Source organism: Helianthus annuus, chromosome 15, assembly GCF_002127325.2.
Source record: "Helianthus annuus cultivar XRQ/B chromosome 15, HanXRQr2.0-SUNRISE, whole genome shotgun sequence".
NCBI classification, from domain to species: Eukaryota; Viridiplantae; Streptophyta; class Magnoliopsida; order Asterales; family Asteraceae; genus Helianthus; species Helianthus annuus.
Genome location: NC_035447.2, coordinates 12,168,327 through 12,190,123, shown reverse-complemented (window position 1 = coordinate 12,190,123; position 21,797 = coordinate 12,168,327). Strand labels below are relative to the sequence as shown.

Here is a 21,797-nt window from a genome sequence, read left to right as displayed (position 1 = left end):
ACCTTACGAGCAATGGGTATTAACATAAGGTAGACATTGTTGCATTTTATGCTAATGCTAATTTTATTTAGTGTGTGAAGGAGGGTAAGTTATGAGTTTTGGAATCATTATTTCTCGGCGAGTTCTTTTTAGAACATGATCAGTGGTTCTTTCTTGGATCATGGATGTATCGGCACACCTTGTTGACTGCAAAAGTAATACCTGGTCTGGACAAGGTACATATTTGAGTGCTACAACTAGTTGTTGATATTTGACTGGATCCGGTAATAATGGACTATCCCAAGAGATAATTGTTGTGAAGAGCTAATTGGAGATTGCAATATGATGTAGGAGATCTGATATGTATTTCTTTGAGGGAGAATGATATTCTTTCCTTGAGAAACCAGTTCAATGCCCATAAAATAATCAAGAGCTCCAAGATCCTTAATAGCAAAGGCTTTGCTAAGTAGTTTTATAACATGGTTGACCTCAAGTGTTGTGATTGCTGGTAACAATGATGTCTATGTAGAGAAGTGTTTTGCCTCTGATGTATGTAAAAGGGAATGAAGTGTCTATGTTCTTTTGGTAAAGCTTGGAACAAAACTTAAACACATAATTGTGATATTAGACGCACCACTGTATTATGATTGGACACACTGCTCTAATGTCATAGTTCATTCACGCACTAGTCCTTAACAACTTGAAAACATCGTTATAATGTTAGACGCATCATTGTATATAGGTTTGACGTACCATTGTATCAAATATTGGATATACCGTTTAGTAAGCAATGTTATTTTTTAAAAAGCATCATTTGTTTCTTTTTCTAATGTAATACTCAATGTGAAAATCATAAAATATTTTATTGTTGTTATAATTATAAAGAAAGTAATAATAAAGTATAACTAAAAAAATTAGACATAATTATCTTTTCAATTATTTTTAACTTTTTATAAGATATAATTTTATAATCGTCCATTAAAAAGAATATAATCATGAATCAAAATTCCTTTCACACAATGTTTTAAATAACTATTCGAACCGGTTGGTAATACCGGTTAAACCGGTTACTGTTTATTGTTCTGGTACGGTTGAGCACGGTATAAATAGGGTTTCGACATAGTCTTTGAACCGTCGGTATATCCGGTAATACTGGCTCATGCCGGCCTACCAGTTTAATTCCTTGTTAAAATTTTGAGTTTAAATTAGCGATCATAGCGAATTTCATCTTTTACACAATCGTGAACTTGATGCATTTCACACTCCAATGCAATAAACCTATTATAGACTTTCATTAAATAAAACTTTGTTAAAAAATGATTTTTGATTATAGAATCATGTAGTTTTGAATTCTTTTTTGAGTTGAAACTGTATATTTATGGAATTAAAGGGTTAACTAGTTAATCCGGTTAAATCGTCTTATACAACCCGGTACAATCGATTAAACCGTTTCTAAGTTCAACCCAGTACAATTATAAAACCGGTTTTTAAAACATTGTTTTCACACATCTTACAAAAATTTCAATCTTGCATTCAGTATTTTGTAAATTAAATTCAAGAAAATTAAAAACCAATAATGAAAGATTTAATAAAATTCTAAAATTCTTGGACAACAAGTAAACTAAACCAAAATTCCTGCTTCTTCTTTCTGCTCAAGAAACCCACACAGGGGTTTATCAAATTAGGGTTTTACATCGTTGATTCCTTCAGTTTCATCCATGTCTGTATCAAATTTCATACGAAAGAAGTCTGCAGAGGCTCTATTTTCTCCTACAAGGTGATTATCATTAATTTCATCTTTAATTTTTCTATTTCTGTTGAATCATTTGATGCTTGTTCAATGGCGATTGTTGTACTTATAGCTTAATTGAGGGTTTATGCACTTAATTTTACACACAAATGCATTGTAATGAATCAACTATGGCGTTACAAGTAGATATATTATCTGAATCAGATTGTAGAATCTTTGGTCAAAGTTGGTCAAAATTAGGGTCTGTATTATCTGAATAAGATTGTGGAACTCTTGGTCAAAGTTGGTCAAAATTAGGGTATGTAGGAGGTTTATTTGGAAAGACATGTATGCAGAAATTATGAAAGGATTACTTGATAAATAGACTTATGCTTAAAACAGATGAGAGATATGCGGTTTGAGGTGTGTACATGCGCGCCTTGCGCCTCTCTCTTTTTTTAAACCAGACTATGAATTTGTTTGAACTATGATGCATAGTTGTCAATGGCGAGCTTAGCGATCGCTATAGCGCGCTACGTAGCGTATAGGTCGTCTAGGCTCGCTATTAGGGTTGTAGCGATGGTTTAATTTTTTTTTTGTTTTTTTGTTTTAATATAAATAACAATTAAATATAGCTATAAAATAGCTGGATTTTAGGTTTTTGTTAAATATACATATAATATACGAGGATATTTTGATATAGTATACTGTATACGTATAAAATTTAAAAAAAATATTCTAGTGTATCGCTATTTATAAAATAGCCGCCTGCTATTCGCTATGTAGCATATAGGTACCTTATCGCTATTTGTCGCTATTCGCCATTAACAACTATGCTATGATGGGATTAAGGATGATTTTGTTTCAACGTTGGTTAGGTGTGGCACACAGAAGATGATGTTTCATTCTTCAAGCTACATGAGAGCGGCACAAAGGTCGAATAAGAATGGGCGTTTATTGGATAAGGGTCGGGAACAATTGGCTTCTTCGTCATCGTGGCGATCTTACCTTCTTGTATGTTGACTCACGTGAATTCTATTATTATCATTAGGCAAATTGTACTTTAATAATCCAAACAATGTTTTACGTATGATAATCCATACCTGCAGTTTAACCGGTGGGACCGTGGGACTCTTAACTTTCGTATCCGTTGCCAAGAGCGATCCCAGTTTTGCTATCATTGTGGATTTACACTTGACTTCGCTCACATGTAATGTACATCTACTGATTTTGCTCATAATCATCCGCGTGAGCGAAAACGATGCGAGTGGGATTGCTATTAGCAACAAAATTATTAGTTAGGAGTTGGTCAAATTGTCAGGATGTATTTTTATTGGCCAATAAGGGGCTGTTTGTTTACCTCTTAACGAGGCTCTTAATGGTTCAGACCTCTTACTGGTTCAGCACTTAATGGTTCAGACTGTTTGTTTCACGAGCAGATGTCTGAATGGTTCAGACATTTGCCTCTGAATGGTTAAGATTTATACAGAGTCTGAATGGTTAAGACCTCTAATCTGAATTGGTCAGACATTTGCCTCTGAACGGTTAAGCATTATACAGGCTCTTAATGGTTCAGACCTCTTACTGGTTCTGCACTTAATAGTTCAGACCTCTTACTGGTTCAGCACTTAACCATTCATATGTTGCCAAACAGCCCCTAAGTTATTGTTGGATTATTAAAATCTAATTTGCCTTATAATTATATGCCACCATGATCTTCATTGTAGCATTGGTAACTCTATTATTGTAGCCAATTGGCGTTTTTGGTGTTCTTGGTGGGATTGGTGGAGGATATCTTTTTATGCGTTCTTATGATGAGAAGAGAACTCCTCGTAGAGGTCAGCTCTTCTTTACGCCTTTTTTCGCTTTCAGAACATAATCCTCATGTATGATGTGCTTGAAGTGTCTAAATGGAATGGAAAGATTACTTATGTTAGTTAATATAAACACATATTTTTTTTCCTTTCCTGTTTTTATGTGCTCTGTATTTCTGAATGAGTCAACGTTCATAGTCAAGATGTAACAGTAGTTGTAGGTGAAGGGGTCAACTTAAGTCAAACTTCATTCGCGGTTTTAGTGTTTTTTGAAACTGAAGTTTAAGAGATGGCAATAAAGTGGATTGTGTAACTAGTCAAAGCAGTTTGTTTTTGTCGGTTGACCCGCAAACATTTTTTTATCCAATCAGGAGAGGGTAGAAACGACGGACGCAGTGCACGAAACGCACCGGTGATTGGCGGGCCTTTCAGCTTGATTGGTTCAGATGGTAGATTAGTGACGGAAAAAGACCTTCAGGGGGAAGACTGGATACTTATCTACTTTGGTTATACGGCATCCCCTGATGTGGGGCCAACCGAACTTGCGAAATTAGCCAAGGTTATCAATACACTAGGTTCTTCTTCTTACTTTCGTGATATAATATAATGAAGAGTAAATTACGTTTTTGGCCCCTGTGGTTATATCACTTTTACTATGTTAGCCCAAAATAAGAATTTTTAACATATCTGCCCCCATGGTTTCTATAACTAACCATTTTGGCCCCTAAGTCTAGAGATCATGGGGGCCAAAATGGTTAGTTATAGAGACAATGGGGGCTAAAATGGTCAAGGTTTAAAAAAACGGAAACGAGTTTCGAGGCGTTTTCCCTTCGCCTCACGAGGCGTAAGACTCGAGGCGAACCGAGGCGTAAGCCCGAGGCGGAGTTAAAAAATAAATATAAATATTATACATCTTATAAAAATAGTAATACTAACTAAATTCATCATCAAAATAATCAAAAACACACATATAAAAGACAGAAATTGCTTGAAATTGACACAAAAACTCAAAAACATCAAAAACAAATAACAAAAACCCCTGAGGCGCACCCGAGGCGCAGCCTTTTTAGCGCCTCAGCCCCTCTGAGGCGCACATACAGTAGAAACCCCATGAGGCGCGCCTCAGAATCGTTTTTTGGCCGTTTCGCCTTGAGGCGCACGCCTCAACCGTTTTTTAAAACCATGAAAATGGTTAGACTTAGGGGCCAAAATGGTTAGTTATAGAGACCATGGGGGCAGATATGTTAAACATTCTTATTTTGGGCTAATATAGTAAAAGTGATATAACTACAGGGGCCAAAAACGTAATTTACTCTATAATGAATATTGTTATATTTCATACTCTGACTCCACAACCATTAACCTTTTTCCGGTGTTTTTGCTTCTTCATTTTGACGCAAAAAGATTCAGAACACAACATTACGATTCGACCTGTTTTCGTCACCATTGATCCGCAACGTGATACCCCATCTCACCTTCGCGCCTATCTCAAAGGCCAGTTCTCATTTCACTCATATAAACTATAACTCTTAAAAATTTCGTAACTTATTACTTTTTCTTTAAACAATGTGTGCAGAGTTTGATGAGAGAATAATGGGTCTAACTGGACCAGTTGGTGCTATAAGAAAGATGGCGAATGAGTACAGAGTGCCTTTTAAGAAGGTTGAAGAAGATGGGGATGATTATCTTGTCGAAATTTCACACGGAATGTAAACTACACTCAACACTCTCTCATTAGACTGCTATGTAGATGCATGTGCTTTGCGGTTATGACCGTAAATAGTTATCAAAATAAGGATTTAATAAATAGAGTTAAATGCCATTTTGGCCCTCTGGTTTGGGCATTTTGCCAGTTTAGTCCAAAGGTTTCATTTTTGTCCTGTAGGTCCAAAAAGATTTCACCGTTGCCATTTTAGTCCACTGGGTTAACTTCATCCATTTTTTTCTGTTAACCAGAAGGGCAATTCGGTCATTTTATATGTAATTCTGTTAACTAGAAAGGCAATTCGGCCATATAAAATGACCGAATCGCCCTTCTCGTTAACAGAAATAATGGATGAAGTTAACCAAGTGGACTAAAATGGCAACAGTGAAACCTTTTTGGACTCACAGACAAAAAATGAAACCTTTGGACTAAACTGTCAAAATGGCCCAAACCACAGGGACTAAAATGGCATTTAACTCTAATAAATAATTATTTACTAAACTTAATATTTTTAGAAGGAAAAAAAAAAGAGATTTTTGAAGTTGTAATAAAAAGACCAAATCTTTATATATATTTCTATTGTTTTTCATTTTAGTATTTTACAATTAACAGGTATCTGATGAATCCAAGTATGGAATTTGTTAAAAGCTTTGGGCTTAGGTATACTGCAAATCAACTATCCCAAGAGATTCAAAAAGAAGTACAGAAGACACAAAACTGATTTTTTTTTTTTTTTTTTTTTTTTTGATCATCATTCATCATCACTAAGCAGGGAATGTGGTTTACTGATTAGCTTCAAGTAAAGGGTTTGTGTGGATAGCTGCTAATTGATTGGTTTTATTTGGTTTTTTCACTCATCTAACAAATAGAATTGAAGGGTAGATCTTTGTTGGTCTCAGTTTTAAGATCATGAGTAAAGTCTTGAGAAATATAATAACACAAATGCAAGGATAGTGGTTGTCAATGCTTTTTGAGTTGAAATCAATTCACCTTATTATTGTGAATAGTGTTTTATTTTTTTCTTATATTATTTACCGGCGTTATTTGTTGTATCGTTAGTAATTATAGTGTATGTGTATGCAATGGTAGCATTGGATATGTTATAACTTTTAATGGTTCTATTGATGGTGTGTTCACTGTGAGTGCCAGTAGTCATCAGCGACTATTCTTTTTTAACTATTCAACAAAACGGTTTTTACTTGTACAAAACAGTTTTTTCTCTAATTAGTTCGTAACCAAACCGTTGATTTTTTTTTTCTCATTTTTGCTTTCACCGGTTTTACTCTAACCAGTTTAGTTGATAACCGGTTTTTTCATCCTTTTTGTCGGTTAACTGGTAAACCGATTAAAAAATCGGTTAACTGGACCAAGAATGCATATATTGACTAGTGAATATAATTGTTCCCAAGACAAGAATGCACATATTGACCCATGAATAAAATTGTTCCAAAGACGTGTTTTTGTACATGTTAAATTATGAATGATGAATATGTAAGATAGCTTTGATAATATATACGAAATACTCGGAATTTTGAAATACATCGTATCTTAACAATTATAGAAAAAATATATATGCTCAATATTAATTATTATAAGAAAATAATAAAAACAAATTTTAAACAAATCAAAATAATTGAAAGAAATATATCTTTTTTCACTATTCATCCGCTATATAGATGTTAGAAGTTGCGGCGAATTTCTTTTGTTATTTAGTTTGTGTTTACATGTGTTTTGAAATCACTACAAGCGTGTTGCGAACGGAACTGCTGACAAGAATAAAAAGAAAATGTAGAAAAAAAACTAAAAGATAACCAAAAGAAAATCAACCAAACTAGTTGTATTGTAACGATGTTATTCGTATGAAACTCGTGGTCAGAGCAAATTGTTCTGGATACTGGTACCAAATTTGTCGAACCGAAAGATCTTAGGTACTAATTCGGTACCGACTTTTGGCGTTCCTGGTACTGGTTCACTGCCGTTTTTTACCTTCATATACCGGTACCGTAACCGGTATTTTCGGTATCAATATCGATTCTGTATCGGCTGGCACCGAGCTCATCCCTACCCCTGAAACTAAAAAAAAAAATTAAAAGTTGAAGAAAATCAACAAAAAAAGTTGTACGATACCGTTGTTCGTACGATAACCGTGATCAGGGATGAGCAAATGGTACCGGGTAGCAGCACTGAATTTCCCGAACCAAAAGATTTCCAATATCAATTCGGCACCAACTTTTGGCGTTTTCTGTATTAGTGCCGGTTTTTACCTTCATGTACTGATACCAAACAGGACTGTCCCGGTATTTTCGATACCACTACTGGTTCGATAACGGTTGACACCAAGCTTATCCCAACCCTTGATATTAAAGAAAGGATTAAAGTTAAAAAGTAAACAAAATAACTATTATTATAATATTAAAATAATAAAAGTATTAAAAAAGCTTTTTATATATTATTACAATATTAAAATCACTATTCATTTCAATTCTATTATTAATATTAATATTAATATTAATATTAATATTAATATTAATATTAATATTAAATATTAAATAATAAATATTAAATAAATATATAGTAATAGTAATAATTCTATTATTAATATATAGTAATAATAACTAGTGGATTATGCCCGGACATTATAACAACATGATTTTGAATAAAACTTACTTGTATCAAAAAGTAAATAAGAAAAAGAAAATTTCTAAAATTTCAGAAATATTACAACGGCAATGCGAAGTGTAGCTTAGGGATGAGCATGGTACTCATTTGGTACGAACCGGTACCGAAAATCCCTAAAAGTGGGTACTGGTACCGAATATACCCGGTACGGTTCGATATCAGTACCATTTGCTCATCCCTAGTGTAGCTTATATAATATTTTAGTTTCAGTCGAATAAATTGAATTTTATGACATGTAATATCATGAAACATATAATGAAAAATAAATTGTTTTCTTTCCACCGGCAATTTTGAATAGGTAAATATAAAAACAGAAGCTATTCTAATTACATGGTAACATGATAGCTTATGTGGTAATAAGTTGAGTTGAACATTTTAATGATTTTATGGTCGAATAAAGACAACTTCAAAATCAAGGTTTACCATTTGCTTTTAACATGGAAATGGTCGAATAAAGACAACCTCAAAATCAAGGTTTACCATTTGCTTTTAACATGGAAAAGTTGTGTTTAGTTTAATATTGACCAATTTAAGATATTGAATGAGGTAAATTCTAGTCTGCTTGTGGTTTTTCAAGCAATATTTGAAGTTTTTACAAATGGCGAATTCAATAGTTGATGAAGGATACATTAAGTTTACAAATGTGAATCACAATTCTTGCATTCGTTTATGTAGATAGTTTTTCATTTAGATGATGATCGATAAAATATATGTTTCGCATTGTTACACGATCTAAAAAGATTATGTTTTTATGTTATACTACCAAGATTATGATTTGAATCTACTCTTTCAATGTTATTATAAGCTTATTATAAATTTTATCTATTCAATTGGTAAAGATGACACGATATAGTGTGTTAGGACTTAATTGAGGTGTAGTTTGTTTTGGATATATATATATACGGTTTTTGTTACACTTCATGCGAAATCATTTGTTAAACAAGTTTAGTAGCATAAGTCGGGTAGGATTGAGTGTATTTTACCGGATTCTAGCAATAAGTATTACACACATGGTGTGTCTTATTCTAGTAAACCACAGGTAGGCAAGATCTTTGGATCGATTGTGCTTGTGTTTCTTATTTACTAATATTCTCAATCACATCTCAATATTACTCTTAAACATTTATGAGATCATTTAGACAACTATAGTCTAGGTTGGCACGTTTAATCTCATCTTATCCGCCTTTTAGCTTAGCTTAGCTGAGCCATTTTCCACTCATTCAAGTGATAGGTTGAGCTATTTTTCGAACATGTGAGTTGGGCTGGCTATAGATGGATCGAAAAACTACCAACCTATTAGTCATGTCGTTCCAAGTGTCCTAAAATAGGGCGACGAACCATTTCAAAAGGATTTTGAAGTAGGTTTAGTTACTAAAATTGTATAAATCCGATTTCACTTGGTTCTTGGTTTACAAAATCTTAAATTTATCTTAGATGTCTTGTTTCAAAACTTATATTAATATGTCAGTAATAAAACAAACTAATTTTAAATTATTGTTAAATCTTATTCATTAAATTAAAGTCTAAGAAATAATTATCCTCAAAATCTCAATTTTAGATAATTTCATACATCGTTTTAAAACTAGCAATTGAGTCCGCGCTATGCTACGGGGTTTGCTAGATTTTGACCTGATCGGAACGTGTAAGTGACCCAACCAATACGTGATATTAAAAGAAAAGTAAATAAAAGAAATTTAAAATTAAAATATTAAATACAATGTGACATTTTCTGACCCGAACTGATTTGACCCAAACTAGTTTTGACTCGAACTAAAATAACCTTTTTTATGTGACTTATTCTGACACGACATGTTGGCCGACCCAACCAATATACATATTATTAAATACCAAACATATTATTAAAAGAAAATTGAATACATATTATTAAATACAAAATGTATTATCAAAATAAAAGAAATTTAAAATTGAAATATTAAATTCAACTAATTAGTAAATATTATATATTTATGTTTTAAGTAAAAATTGTATTTGTCTATTCAACTAATTAATTAATATTAACTATCATGTAACATATCTGATTCGAACCCATTTTGATTCGAACCAAAATAATTGTTTTTATGTGACCTTTTTATGTGACTTAACCTAACCCAACCAATACGAATTATTAAAAGAAAAATGAATAAAAGAAATTTAAAATTAAAATATTAAATTCGACTAGTTAATGACCCAAACCCGTTTTAACTCGAATCAAAATAATTTTTTTTTAGTTAATAGCCAAAATGGTCCCTGAGGTTTGCTCACTTTTGCCACTTTAGTCCAAAATCCAAATTTTTTACATCTGGGTCCCTGAGGTTTGCATTTTGTTGCCATTTTGCTCCAAATCTCAAATCAGGTCAGATTTTTGTCCTTTTCCTCAGGGGTATTTTAGTCATTTTAAGTATTAGTATACCAAACACCCCTAAAATCACTCTGCACACACACACACACACTCTCTCTCAACACCCTTCTTTCTCTTCTCTCTCTCTCATCTCTGTCAAACACCACCACAACCACCACCGCACCGCCACCACCACCGCAACCATCTCTGTCTCTCTCTCTTCTCCCTCTCTCTCTTCCGCAACCACCACCGCAAGATAAGAAACTCCACCAACCACAGTCCATCCACCATTATAAACTGCCATCACCGTCGCTAGAGCTGTTGGATCTGTGATGTTTCTGGTCAGTCATCGTCTGTTGCTGCATCTGAATTCAAACCCCTTAGGCATCGATGATCAAAGACACTAGAAACCATCATCGTCTCTAACACCCCTGTTCAGATCTGGTTAAATGGGGAACGATAATGGGTAGGTATGGTGGAGGATGGGGTGGATGTGAGGTCGGTGAAAGCGGTGGTTGGTGGAGAGAGAAGAACGACGGCGGAGGATTAAAGTGGTGGTTGCGGTGGTGGTGGAGAGGTCGGTTGGGGGATGAGGTGGTGGTGCAGATGTGATGGATTTTGCCGGTGGGAAGTGTTGGTGGTGATCCTAAGCCATTGAAGCCATGATTGATGAAGAAGAAGCCGATTAGTGGCAGCTGATTAGAGAATTTTAGGGTTTCTTTTGATTTGTGGTGGTTGGTTGTGGTGGTTGCGGAAGAGAGGGAGGGAGAAGAGAGAGAGACAGAGATGGTTGCGGTGGTGGAGGTGCTGTGGCGATGGTGGTGGTGGTGGTGGCGGTGCGGTGGTGGTGGCGGTGCGGTGGTGGTGTTCGACAGAGATAAGAGAGAGAGAAGAGAAAGAAGGGTGTTTGGAGAGAGGGAGTGTGTGTGTGTGTGTGTGTGTGTGTGTGTGTGTGTGTGTGTGTGTGTGTGTGTGTGCTGAGTGATTTTAGGGGTGTTTGGGTATATTAATACTTAAAATGACTAAAATACCCCTGAGAAAAAGGACAAAAATCTGACATGATTTGAGATTTGGACCAAAATGGCAACAAAATGCAAACCTCAGGGACCCAGATGTAAAAATTTTGAATTTTGGACGAAAGTGGCAAAAGTGAGCAAACCTCAGGGACCATTTTGGCTATTAACTCTTTTTTTTTTGTAACTTGCTCTGACGCGACATGTTGCCTGACCTGTCCTAACCAATACATGTTATTAAAAGAAAAATGAATATGTATTATTAAATACCAAACGTATTAATAAAAAGAAAAATTAATAAGAAATTAAAAATAAAATGTTAAATTTAACTAATTAATAAATATTTAATTTATGCGAATTGTTCTGACCAAACTGTTTTGACTCGAACCCATTTTGACTCAAACCAAAATAACCCTTTTTATGTGACCTGTTTTAACGCGACATATTTGCTCGACCCAACTAATACATATTATTAAAAATGGATAAATGAACTTTAAAAATAAAATATTGTATTCAACTAGTTAATAAATATTAAATATTATGTTATAATTAGAAATAAATATAAATTATATTCGTAAAATTTATGCCATTAAATATTATTTCCATTCATTGAATATATCATTAATATAACAAGAGGGACAAAATGGTAAATTACAAGTTTTTTATACAATAAAAAATTGTACCAAATGTATATTAGATTTTCTAAAATGTCTTAAAATCAAAGTTAAATTATATGGTTGTCCACAACATTTCCTTGTTTAGATATAGATATAGATATAGATTAGCTCATTATTTTAAGTTATCCCCTTTATAAAATAAAATCTCATATTCTAAAATTCAAATATTTGTTATTAGTTTTAAAAGAAAAGTTTTAAACCAATAAAAGTGTCGTATTTAATATCTGTATTAATATTATTACAAGGGCATATATGTAAGTTTATAAAACTAATTAACTTAATGTATTCCTCTAAATTCGCTAACTAAGTTATACTTATAACTTATTTTTTAAATATACTCTTTCAAGGCAACCTAATTTACAGTGAATTAACAATTTTCGATATCTGTATGATAAAATGTATGATATATTTCGATATATGTAGGATAAATTTTGATACAAGTAGGATAAAATGTAGGATAAATTTCGATATATGTATGATATATATGTAAGATAAATGTTGACATGTGTAGAATAAATTCTGAAATATGTATGCTAAAGCGTTTTTAGCTAATTAATTAAAAAGAAATAATAATAAATAGGATTTATAAAATATTTCTCATATCAGGTTAAGTTTCTTCTAAAAAATCTTTCCCCTATCGAAATTCAAATATTTTGAAAATCTCATATTTTGAAATTCAAATACATAACTCATTATTTTAAGTTATCCTCTTTATAAAATTAAAATATCAATTTTAAATATATCCACAAAATCTCAATTGTAGCCAAAATCACTATAGCAACGTTATTTACTTTTTTTTCTTTTTTTTTTTAGTAAATTACAAGTTTTGTCCTTTATGTTTGTCCCAAATTTTAGGTTTTTCCTTTACCTTTAAAATTGATGACTTTTCTACTTAATGTTTGAAAATGTTGCACGTTATGTTCTTTAAGACAAACCCAGTTAGAATTTTCTGTTAAGTTATGTCATGTGCATTGCACACGAGGGTAGAACAGACATTTCCCCTCCCTACTAGTGTTTCCCCATTTTAAAACTCTAATAACACCCCTGATTCATCTTCAACCCTAATTCATCTTCAACCCCAAACCCTAATTCCAAAATCAACTGTCTACAACAAAATTCTCAACCCAAATTTATCACCATGATATCTGAACACCACCATCTGCTTCGTTTAATCAGCCACCGCAAACCACCATCCCCGCTCGACCTCACTTATTGACACCACCACTAATCTTTCAAAATTAACAGACCGGTGCTCGTAAATAAAAGATCTAAACATACACAAAGTTACTGAGATGAATCAGGTAGACAAAGTCTCTTCAGAACTAAAGGTTGTCGGAACCATAGATCTGCCGCCAAGAAACGTCACCTACACTTGAGCCAACTGCTTGACACCACCAAAATCTCGTTGTATACTAGCATCGCTGTCGCGCCACCACTATCTCTGCCTCCCTTCTGCCACCTGTCGTGCAAGCACAACAACCAAACGCCGCCTCGCAAGACAACCCACCACACGGGCCCCCGCCGCTGACAGTTGATTTTGGAATTAGGGTTTGGGGTTGAAGATGAATGATATGATTGCTGTGAGAATTGGGTTGAGAATTTTGTTGCAGACAGATGATTTTGGAATTAAGGTTTGGGGTTGAAGATGAATTGGGGTTGAAGATGAATCAGGGGTGTTATTAGGGTTTTAAAAGGGGGAAACACAAGTAGAGAGGGGAAATGACTGTTCTACCCTCGTGTGCAATGCACATGATATAACTTAACAGAACATTCTAACTGGGTTTGTCTTAAAGGACATAACGTGCAACATTTTCAAACATTAAGTACAAAGGTCATCAATTTTAAAGGTAAAGGACAACGCCTGAAATTTGGGACAAACATAAAGGACAAAACTTGTAATTTACTCTTCTTTTTTATCTTTCTTTTTTTTTTTTTTTTCCTTTTTAAGTATGTGTCTATAGATCCAAGTTGGTTTACATTTTTACGTAAAAGGTCTACGTTTTATCATATTTTTTTTTCAAAAACAAGTCGAGTCAAATATAATACGTTTTCAATAGGGGGTATGTAAGTTCAAGTTACTTTACCTTTCAACGCTGTCGTAACACACGGTACCATTTTTTAACTTAAAAAACAATATTTTCATACGTGTTGTTTTTTTAAATATGTTTCGGTGTAAATATAAGTTGTTTTACGTTTTGACATAATTTTTTTTCGGTAATGAATCAGGTCAAATATAATATGTTTTCATGCTTATTTTATATATGTTTTAGTTGGTCTACGTTTTGACATTAGTTTTGTTGGAAATGAGTCGGATTAGATATTTGACGGTACAGATTCGAGTTAAAATTCAAGTTTTAGATAATTCTCAAACTCTATGCTGTAAACATATCTAGATATGATGGTGATCATTTGGGATGGTGACAAAAAGTTAATTAGAGCTGTTGTTACCGAGAAAGCAACCCCATTTTCATGTCAAGTTAATCTTTTTTTTTTCATGTCAACTTAATCGAACCGTAAACTGGCGATTAGATGAAGTTGCAAACTAGAGACGTTGTTGGTTTTAATTGAACAAAGACACCATCTTTACCAAAATTCTTTTTCGGTACAATAAAGGCTTTTCTGAAAATGCATGTTATACATTAGGTATGGTGAGGTTAGTCCCTAAAGGAATAATCCACCACGTAGGCGTCACCTCAGCAAGGGTGGAGGATCATTCACTTGGGGACTACCCAAGAGTGTGGTGGATAGTCCCCCCCCCCCCCCCCTTTTATTATTATCTTTTTGATTTAATTAATTAATTAAAACAAAGTAAATAAAAATAAAAAAAACTTACATTTAAATAAAAACTAAAAAAAACAACACACTTAAAAAAACCCTAAAGTTACATTTAAATAAAAACTAAAAAAAACAACACACTTAAAAAAAACTAAAGTTACATTTAAAAAAACTATACTCCCCCACTTCATTTTCTAATTTTTTCCTTCATCATTTGTAAGATGGGACGGTCTTCCTCAGGATATTCGCTAAGGTCGGTAGCCATTATTTTCCATTCCTCCAACTGTTGTGCTTCTTCTTGCCTCCTTTGCTTCTCCTCGGCGTGTCGTTTTTTCACCTTTATCTTCTCGGTTTGCGTCTCGGTAAAGGTTTGGTTGAATGCTTTCAACTCAACCATAATATCTTCCAACTTCGAACCACCACCACTTCTTGATGCGGCTTTTTTTCTTTTTTCAGCCGCTATCTTTTTTACTTTTGTCCGTTCCTTGGGGACGTTCTTCCTCCCCAATCGGCTCCTCGTCGTTGATATTTATTTGGCAACGTCCGGTTGAGCCTCCAACGCTATAACTTCCTGACTCGGAAGTTTTAGACCGTTTGGTTGCTCGTTTCACGCTTGCAACCTCATTTGGAGTTGCCGCCCATTTTGGTGAATCCTTACGCACGGACGTGTGGGAAAGAAGTTTTATGTTCATTTTTCGTATAAACGCAACGCTTCATTAAAAGCATTTTCGTTGTTCCACCCACTCGGTTTGTTGGTGAGCGTTTTGTTATAAAACCCACAAAAGCGTTGGATCACGGTATTCATCTTGCGCCACTTGGAGCCGATAGAATCAACGGTTCTGTACTCGCCTTGTTCCATCATCGCGTGGAATATATCAAGGATTTCTTGCCAAAACCCATCGGTTAATTGATTGTTACCTACAAGTTGGTAACAATAATAATATTTTGTTAGAAAAATATAGTGTACAAATAATATTTAATAACAATAATAATATAATGTACCAATAAAAGTTAATAACAATAATAATATAATGAAAAAATTAATTTTTACCGAGTATAGGATTCCTTGACGACCTAATATATGCCTTGGCCAACGTCTCTTCCTTAATTTTTGACCATGGCCTTTGTTGTTGTTTGACGGCTACGTCTTCTTTTTTACCATTTCCCTTTGTATTTTTCTTTTTTGAAGGTTGAGGTTGCGTTTTTGGCACAACCTCTACGTCATCATCTTCTTCCTCGATTTGTGTTGGACGTACTTGTGGCGGTGATTGATATGGCATATTTAGCGGGTTTTGCATTAGCTGCTGCATTTGCATTTATTGATATGGCATGTTGAATGTCTGTGGGTTTGGTTGCATTTGCATTTGGTTGAACGGAATGTTGTGTTGTTGCATAGGGTATTGGTTTCGTTGGTTGAAAGCGTTGGGCATTTGTTGGTAACCCGCAAAATAGTTTTACATGACGGGTGTGTAGCCGGGTGACGAAAACGGGAGTGAACTTGAGTTGGGATTATTTGGGTTGTAGAGATCCATATTTTTTTAAGGTTGGGAGAGAGTTTTTTATAAAAATGGGGTGAAAAGTGGAGGTTTTTGGTAAAAAAAATGGGGTGAAAAGGTTGAATATATAGTGGTTGGGGGTGATTTTTTTTTATATAATAGGCATGTTACCGTTGAGGGGGGACGACTTTTTGAAACCTTCACCCCGTCTCCAACGTCTCATAGACGACGAAGGCGCCGCGACGGGCCTTAGGGGGCGGTGTGGGACGCGTGCGACGATCCGCAACGGGACTTATGAAGGTGTGCGACATTGGCCAAAAAAATTGAAGGCGTGGAAAAAAGAACGCTCCAGACAAAATTTTTATAAAAACGCTCAAGGGACGATCTAGGGGCGTGGGGGGGGGCAATTTTTGGGGAAAAAACACCAAAAAATCCCACTACGAGTGGTGTTAGGATTGAAAGTAACACAACAAGAATCATCTTTTTGTCATTAAAATATTTGACCAAAATCATAAGCAAAGCCTCCACAGTTATCAAATTCTTTTTCTGATGGTAAGGGGTCACGACGATGGTAGTGGACAGTGATAATTAATACGAAAGTGGTTGTGGAGGTAGCTGGTGGTGGCAAATAAAAATGCTATTTAATTTTGTTATAATCAAACAAACTCATAAATACAATCCAAATTAACTTGTAACATGGTATAAGACTGTGTTTTTACATTAATTTTTAAGAACTTGTAAGGGCAAACTTGTCTTTTAAATATCGGCTGTCTTAATTATATTTTACACACCCATACTAATTATTAATCCATATGTAAGTTTCTAACATTTTTGTGCATCATTACTTGTACATTGTGCTTTGGGTGTTTTTCAAAAAAAAAAGTTGATTTTTTACTTTTAACTCAAATGTTTTTACCTTTTACAATTTTAACCCTACATAATTTGTTTTTTAACTTTAACCCAAAACTTTTCATTATTTGCAATTTAACTTCACAACTTTTGTCACTTATACTTTTCATCTTTCGCAAATTTTCATTTTATGTATAGTTCTAAATTTTTCGAGTTAATACGACGCAACGTGCATGTGTGGTTCAACGTTTTTACCTTTATTTTTCCATGCCAGGTTCGTCGCAACACGCATATCCTAGGTCGAGTCAGTGTTGGTGGTCGATGACGGTTCTGTAACATTAGTACTATTTGACACCGTTTTACGCCCCGCCGCAACGCGGGGTGTGCGTTGGGAGGTTTTTAAAGAAAAATGGTTATGCATATGGTTGTCGTAACGTGGGCTTTGGGGCTTTTCCAAAAAAAATTGATTTTTTTTTTACTTTTCACCCAAAAGTATTTCATAACTTTTTTTTGTTTTTTTGTTTACTTTTAACCCAAAACTTTTTATCTTTTGCAATCTATCCTTATAACTTCTTTTACTTTCAAGTTTGGTCCTTTATAGTTTTCATTTTCCGTAAATTTTTCGCTTTATGCTTAGTTTTAAATTTTGTGACTTAACACATCGCAACGTGCGTCTTTGGTTTAATGTTTTTACGTTTCGTTCTACATTTTGCGATTTAACACGACGCAACGTGCGTATGTGGGTGAACGTTTTTACATCATGTATTTTTTTCCCCGTTTGACAGGTTTAACATAACGTCCAGATCCTAAATTGACTTAGTTAAAACTAAAGAATTCCCGCCGCATTGCGGCGGGTCGCAATCCTAGTTATGTGATTAAATATGAAAAAAGATAACTGAATAATATTGATTATAAATACCGTATAATTGTTAGGCTACACCTTTAATTTTGTAGTTATTACAATTAATAACAAAATTTCTGTGTTAACTCGCAAAACTTATAACGAAATACAAAATGAAATTTTTATATAAATGAAAAGTATAGAGAACTAAAGTTGAAAGTAAAAAAGTTATAAGTTTAAATTGTAAAAGATGAAAAGTTTTGGATTAAAGGTAAAAAAATAAATTTTATGAGGTTAAATTGTAAAAGATGAAACATTATGGGTTAAAAGTAGAAAAAATCATTTTTTTAAAACCCCAATAAACATGATATACAACACGATGATGCGTAGAAAACTTACAAATTAATACTATGTATATATGAAATTATATACAATAAAAACAATTTTAAGAATCTGGATTAAAAATAAAATTTGTTGTTTACATAATTGGAATGTGCGTGTGTGGTCTAACGTTTTTACCTTTCGCTTTAAATTTTGCGAGTTAACATGGCGCAACATGCATGTTTTGTTCAACATTTTTACGTTTATTTTTCCCGTCCAACATATTCGTCTCAACGCGTGGGTCCTAGATTGACTTAGTTATTCTTTATATATTTTACATTTCGCTTTAATTTACTTCACATTAACACGTTCCAACTTTAGTGCTAGCGTGACATTGATACTTCGATATATGTGTTAGGGTTGTTTTACCTCTTAATAATGTTGTTAACGGTTCAGACCTCTTATTAGTTCAACATTAATGGTTTAGACTGTTTGTTTCGCGAGCAGGTGCTGAATTGTTCAGACATTTGTCTCTGAATGGTTAAACATTATACTGCGTCAGACATTTATCAAGCATTATACTGACTTTTAATGTAGAGTAAACTGCAATTTTACCCCCTGGGGTTGAGGGCAATTGGCATGTCTACCCCCCTAAGGAAATAATTGCAATTTTACCCCCAACGTTTGCTGTTATGTCGCAACTTTACCCCCTGCCGTAAGTCAACGGTTATTTGACTGTTATAGGCAGGGGTATTTTGGTAATCTTACCCTATATTTATTATTATTATTATTATTATTACTACTAAATGGGTAAACTGCAATTTTACCCCCTGGGGTTTAAGCCAATTGGCACTCTGACCCCCTCTAACGAAATAATTGCAATTTTACCCCCAACGTTGTTGTTATGTCGCAATATTACCCCCTGCCGTCAAATAAGTTAACAGATATGTTAACTGGAATGTGAAATGACTATATTGCCCTTTCATATTACCCCCTATGGTTTGTTCTACTCTGTAATATTACCCCCTAATGTAAAATGACTAAATTGTCTTTTCTTATTACCCCCTATGGTTTGTTGTACTCAGCAATATTACCCCCCGGTGTTAAACAGTTCTTGCAAACCTTACCCCCACCACCATCAGCCGCCACCACCCACCTCTACCACCCACAAATGGTACAAATAAGCAATGACTGAACCACCCACCTTATTTGATGAATGCTACATAACTAGCATCTGATCCTTCAAAACAAGGTCCTCTTCATGATTCATAAAAATAAATAATGCAAAGTACTACAAACATAGGATAAAGAATCGAAAAAAAAGTCACAAGCATGATTCATGAAACAAGATGTTTCCTCATTGCTCCTTTATATCAATTAAAACATATGAATCTCAATACAATCCAGAACAAACAAATATTAGAATATGTTTTAAGCAACAAGATCAAGAACAAACAAATATCAGCAGTCTTGCAGTCACCAGGTGGCTGCTCACAAGAGCCACATCACAGGTCTCATCGCCATGGTCTTCGTTCACATTGATGTAGTATGTTCCGGTTGCGTCGGTGGTTCCTTAGCGGTGTATAGAAGTTTTTGTGTCCTGTCCTTGCATTCCACTCTAACCTTTGCACCTACAAACCAATAACCAATCCCATAATTAAGCATTTTAAAACCAGATCCTGCTCTCTGATTATTCAAATACAGATCCAAACACCCCCTTAATCTACAAAATTACAAGAACTACACGCATTGTAGCAGCAAATATTAAATCACAACAATCTACGATTCATACTTCTGTCATCGATTCAATAATACATGTCCACCGTGCACAAATCAATTATTATATCAACAAGCACAATCAATTCAAAAGTATATCAAACAGAAATCAGAATTAAGGTTTTACCGGCTTCCTAGTGAAGGGAAATTGTGAAGCAGCAGTGAAAGAAGAAGATGATGAAAAGAGGTGTGAAGCAGCAGCAATGGATGAAGAGGTGAGGAAAGGCAGCAATAGCAGCCTCATTGGTGTCATTCTTCTGCAGTTCTTCGACGCCGATGGTTAACTTCTCCGGAGACCAATCGGAGTGTTAATATTTCTCCGGCGAGCGATTTGGTTAAGTAACGCCGATGGAGGTTCAGATCTGTTCTTGTGGGTTGAAGGAAGAAGGGGGTAGGTGGTTGCGGTGGGGGAGGAGCGGTGGCTAGTGGTGGAGGAGCGACGGCTAGTGGTTGCGGTGGGGGAGGACCGTCGTTACTTGAAGATGATGATGATGATAATTTGAAGATGATGATGATGGATCTGTGAGTTATTTGAAGATGATGATGATAATTTGATTTTATAAATAATAATAATAAATATGGGGTAAGATTACCAAAATACCCTTACCTATAAGGGTCAAACTACAGTTGACTAACGCCAGGGGGTAATTATGCGACAGAACAACAACGTTGGGGGGTAAAATTGCAATTATTTCGTTAGAGGGGGTCAGAGTGCCAATTGGCCTAAACCACAAGGGGTAAAATTGCAGTTTACTCTTACTAAACCCTAAAAGTTCAGTAAGCCTTCGTCTTCTTCGTTCAAAAACAATCTGAACCCTAAATTGAACGCCTCCAATATCAGAATGTTCCAAATGTAAAAACTATGATGATGATGATGGTCGCCGTAGGTGATAAACTTGCAGGTCGCCGGAGGTGATAAACTTACAGGTCGCCGGAGTAGGTTTATCGGAGGTGATAAACTTGCAGGTCGCCGGTGATAAACTTGCAGGTTGCCGGAGGTGATAACAATGATGATGACAATGTTCCAAATTCCTGAATCTACATCAGAACCAGTTCCATGGTAAAATTCCTGATTTTATTGGAATGCTCAGCGATCTTGCTTCAATCGACCTCTCCTCCAATTCCTTTGAATCTTCGATGCCAGATCTGTTATGTAATCTGAGCAGCCTTGTTCATCTGGACATTTCGGAAAACAAGGTTTCTGGTCCTATTCCCCAAAGCATTGGACTGCTCTTGAGGCTTGAATACCTTTTTCTTTCTTGGAACCAATTAAGTGGGAACATTCCTATGAGTGTGGGACAACTTTCAAAGCTCAAGAGTCTAGATCTCTCCTACAATCCATTGGTCGGTGTTCTTTTTGAAACGCACTTCACCAAGCTAAAGAATCTGAATTACTTTAGGTTGTCAGGCAATTCCTTACTGCTGAATTTCAGCTCTGGATGGATTCCTCCCTTCCAACTGCAAGCATTTGATGCAAGTTCCAACTGCAATTTTTTTACATTGATATGTGTTTGATTTTGCTGCTAACAAATCTGTATTGTTATGTGTGTGCCAATATGGATCCATCTGTTACCTATAGGGAACTAGTTTTTGTATGATTTGATTTTGAGTTTTGACTTGGGATTTTGCTGTGAAGGTTGAGGGTGGTGGCTGGAGGTGGCTGTGGTGGTTGTGGTGGTGAATGACGGTGGCAGGGGGTAATATTACAGAGTAGAACAAAACACAAGGGGGTAATATGAAAGGGCATTATAGTCATTTCACATTCCAGTTAACAGATCTGTTAACAAAATTGACTCCGGGGGGTA

General features: G+C 34.8%; 2 protein-coding genes across 3 annotated transcripts; one reads left to right on the top strand and one right to left on the bottom strand.

Annotated features, from left to right (window-relative positions):
• The first annotated feature begins 1,588 nt into the window (after window positions 1-1,588).
• LOC110910686 (protein SCO1 homolog 2, mitochondrial) lies at window positions 1,589-6,180 on the top strand. 2 transcript variants are annotated; one of them, XM_022155293.2, is made up of 8 exons: window positions 1,589-1,756; window positions 2,587-2,722; window positions 3,459-3,546; window positions 3,894-4,097; window positions 4,927-5,016; window positions 5,099-5,231; window positions 5,840-5,887; window positions 6,000-6,158. In XM_022155293.2, the coding sequence occupies exons 1-8, from the start codon at window positions 1,698-1,700 to the stop codon at window positions 6,028-6,030; spliced, it is 789 nt and encodes a 262-aa protein (XP_022010985.1). In that variant the 5' UTR covers window positions 1,589-1,697; the 3' UTR covers window positions 6,031-6,158. The 2 variants fall into 2 exon arrangements, with proteins under 2 accessions (XP_022010985.1, XP_022010984.1); XM_022155292.2 differs by having other exon boundaries at window positions 1,590-1,756; window positions 5,840-6,180.
• A 9,217-nt stretch (window positions 6,181-15,397) lies between these two features.
• LOC110913299 (glutathione S-transferase T3-like) lies at window positions 15,398-16,025 on the bottom strand. Its single transcript, XM_022158140.1, has 2 exons — window positions 15,761-16,025; window positions 15,398-15,627 (listed from the first exon to the last, which is right to left on the bottom strand). Exons 1-2 carry the CDS (start codon window positions 16,023-16,025, stop codon window positions 15,398-15,400), a joined length of 495 nt encoding a protein of 164 aa, XP_022013832.1.
• Window positions 16,026-21,797: the final 5,772 nt, after the last annotated feature.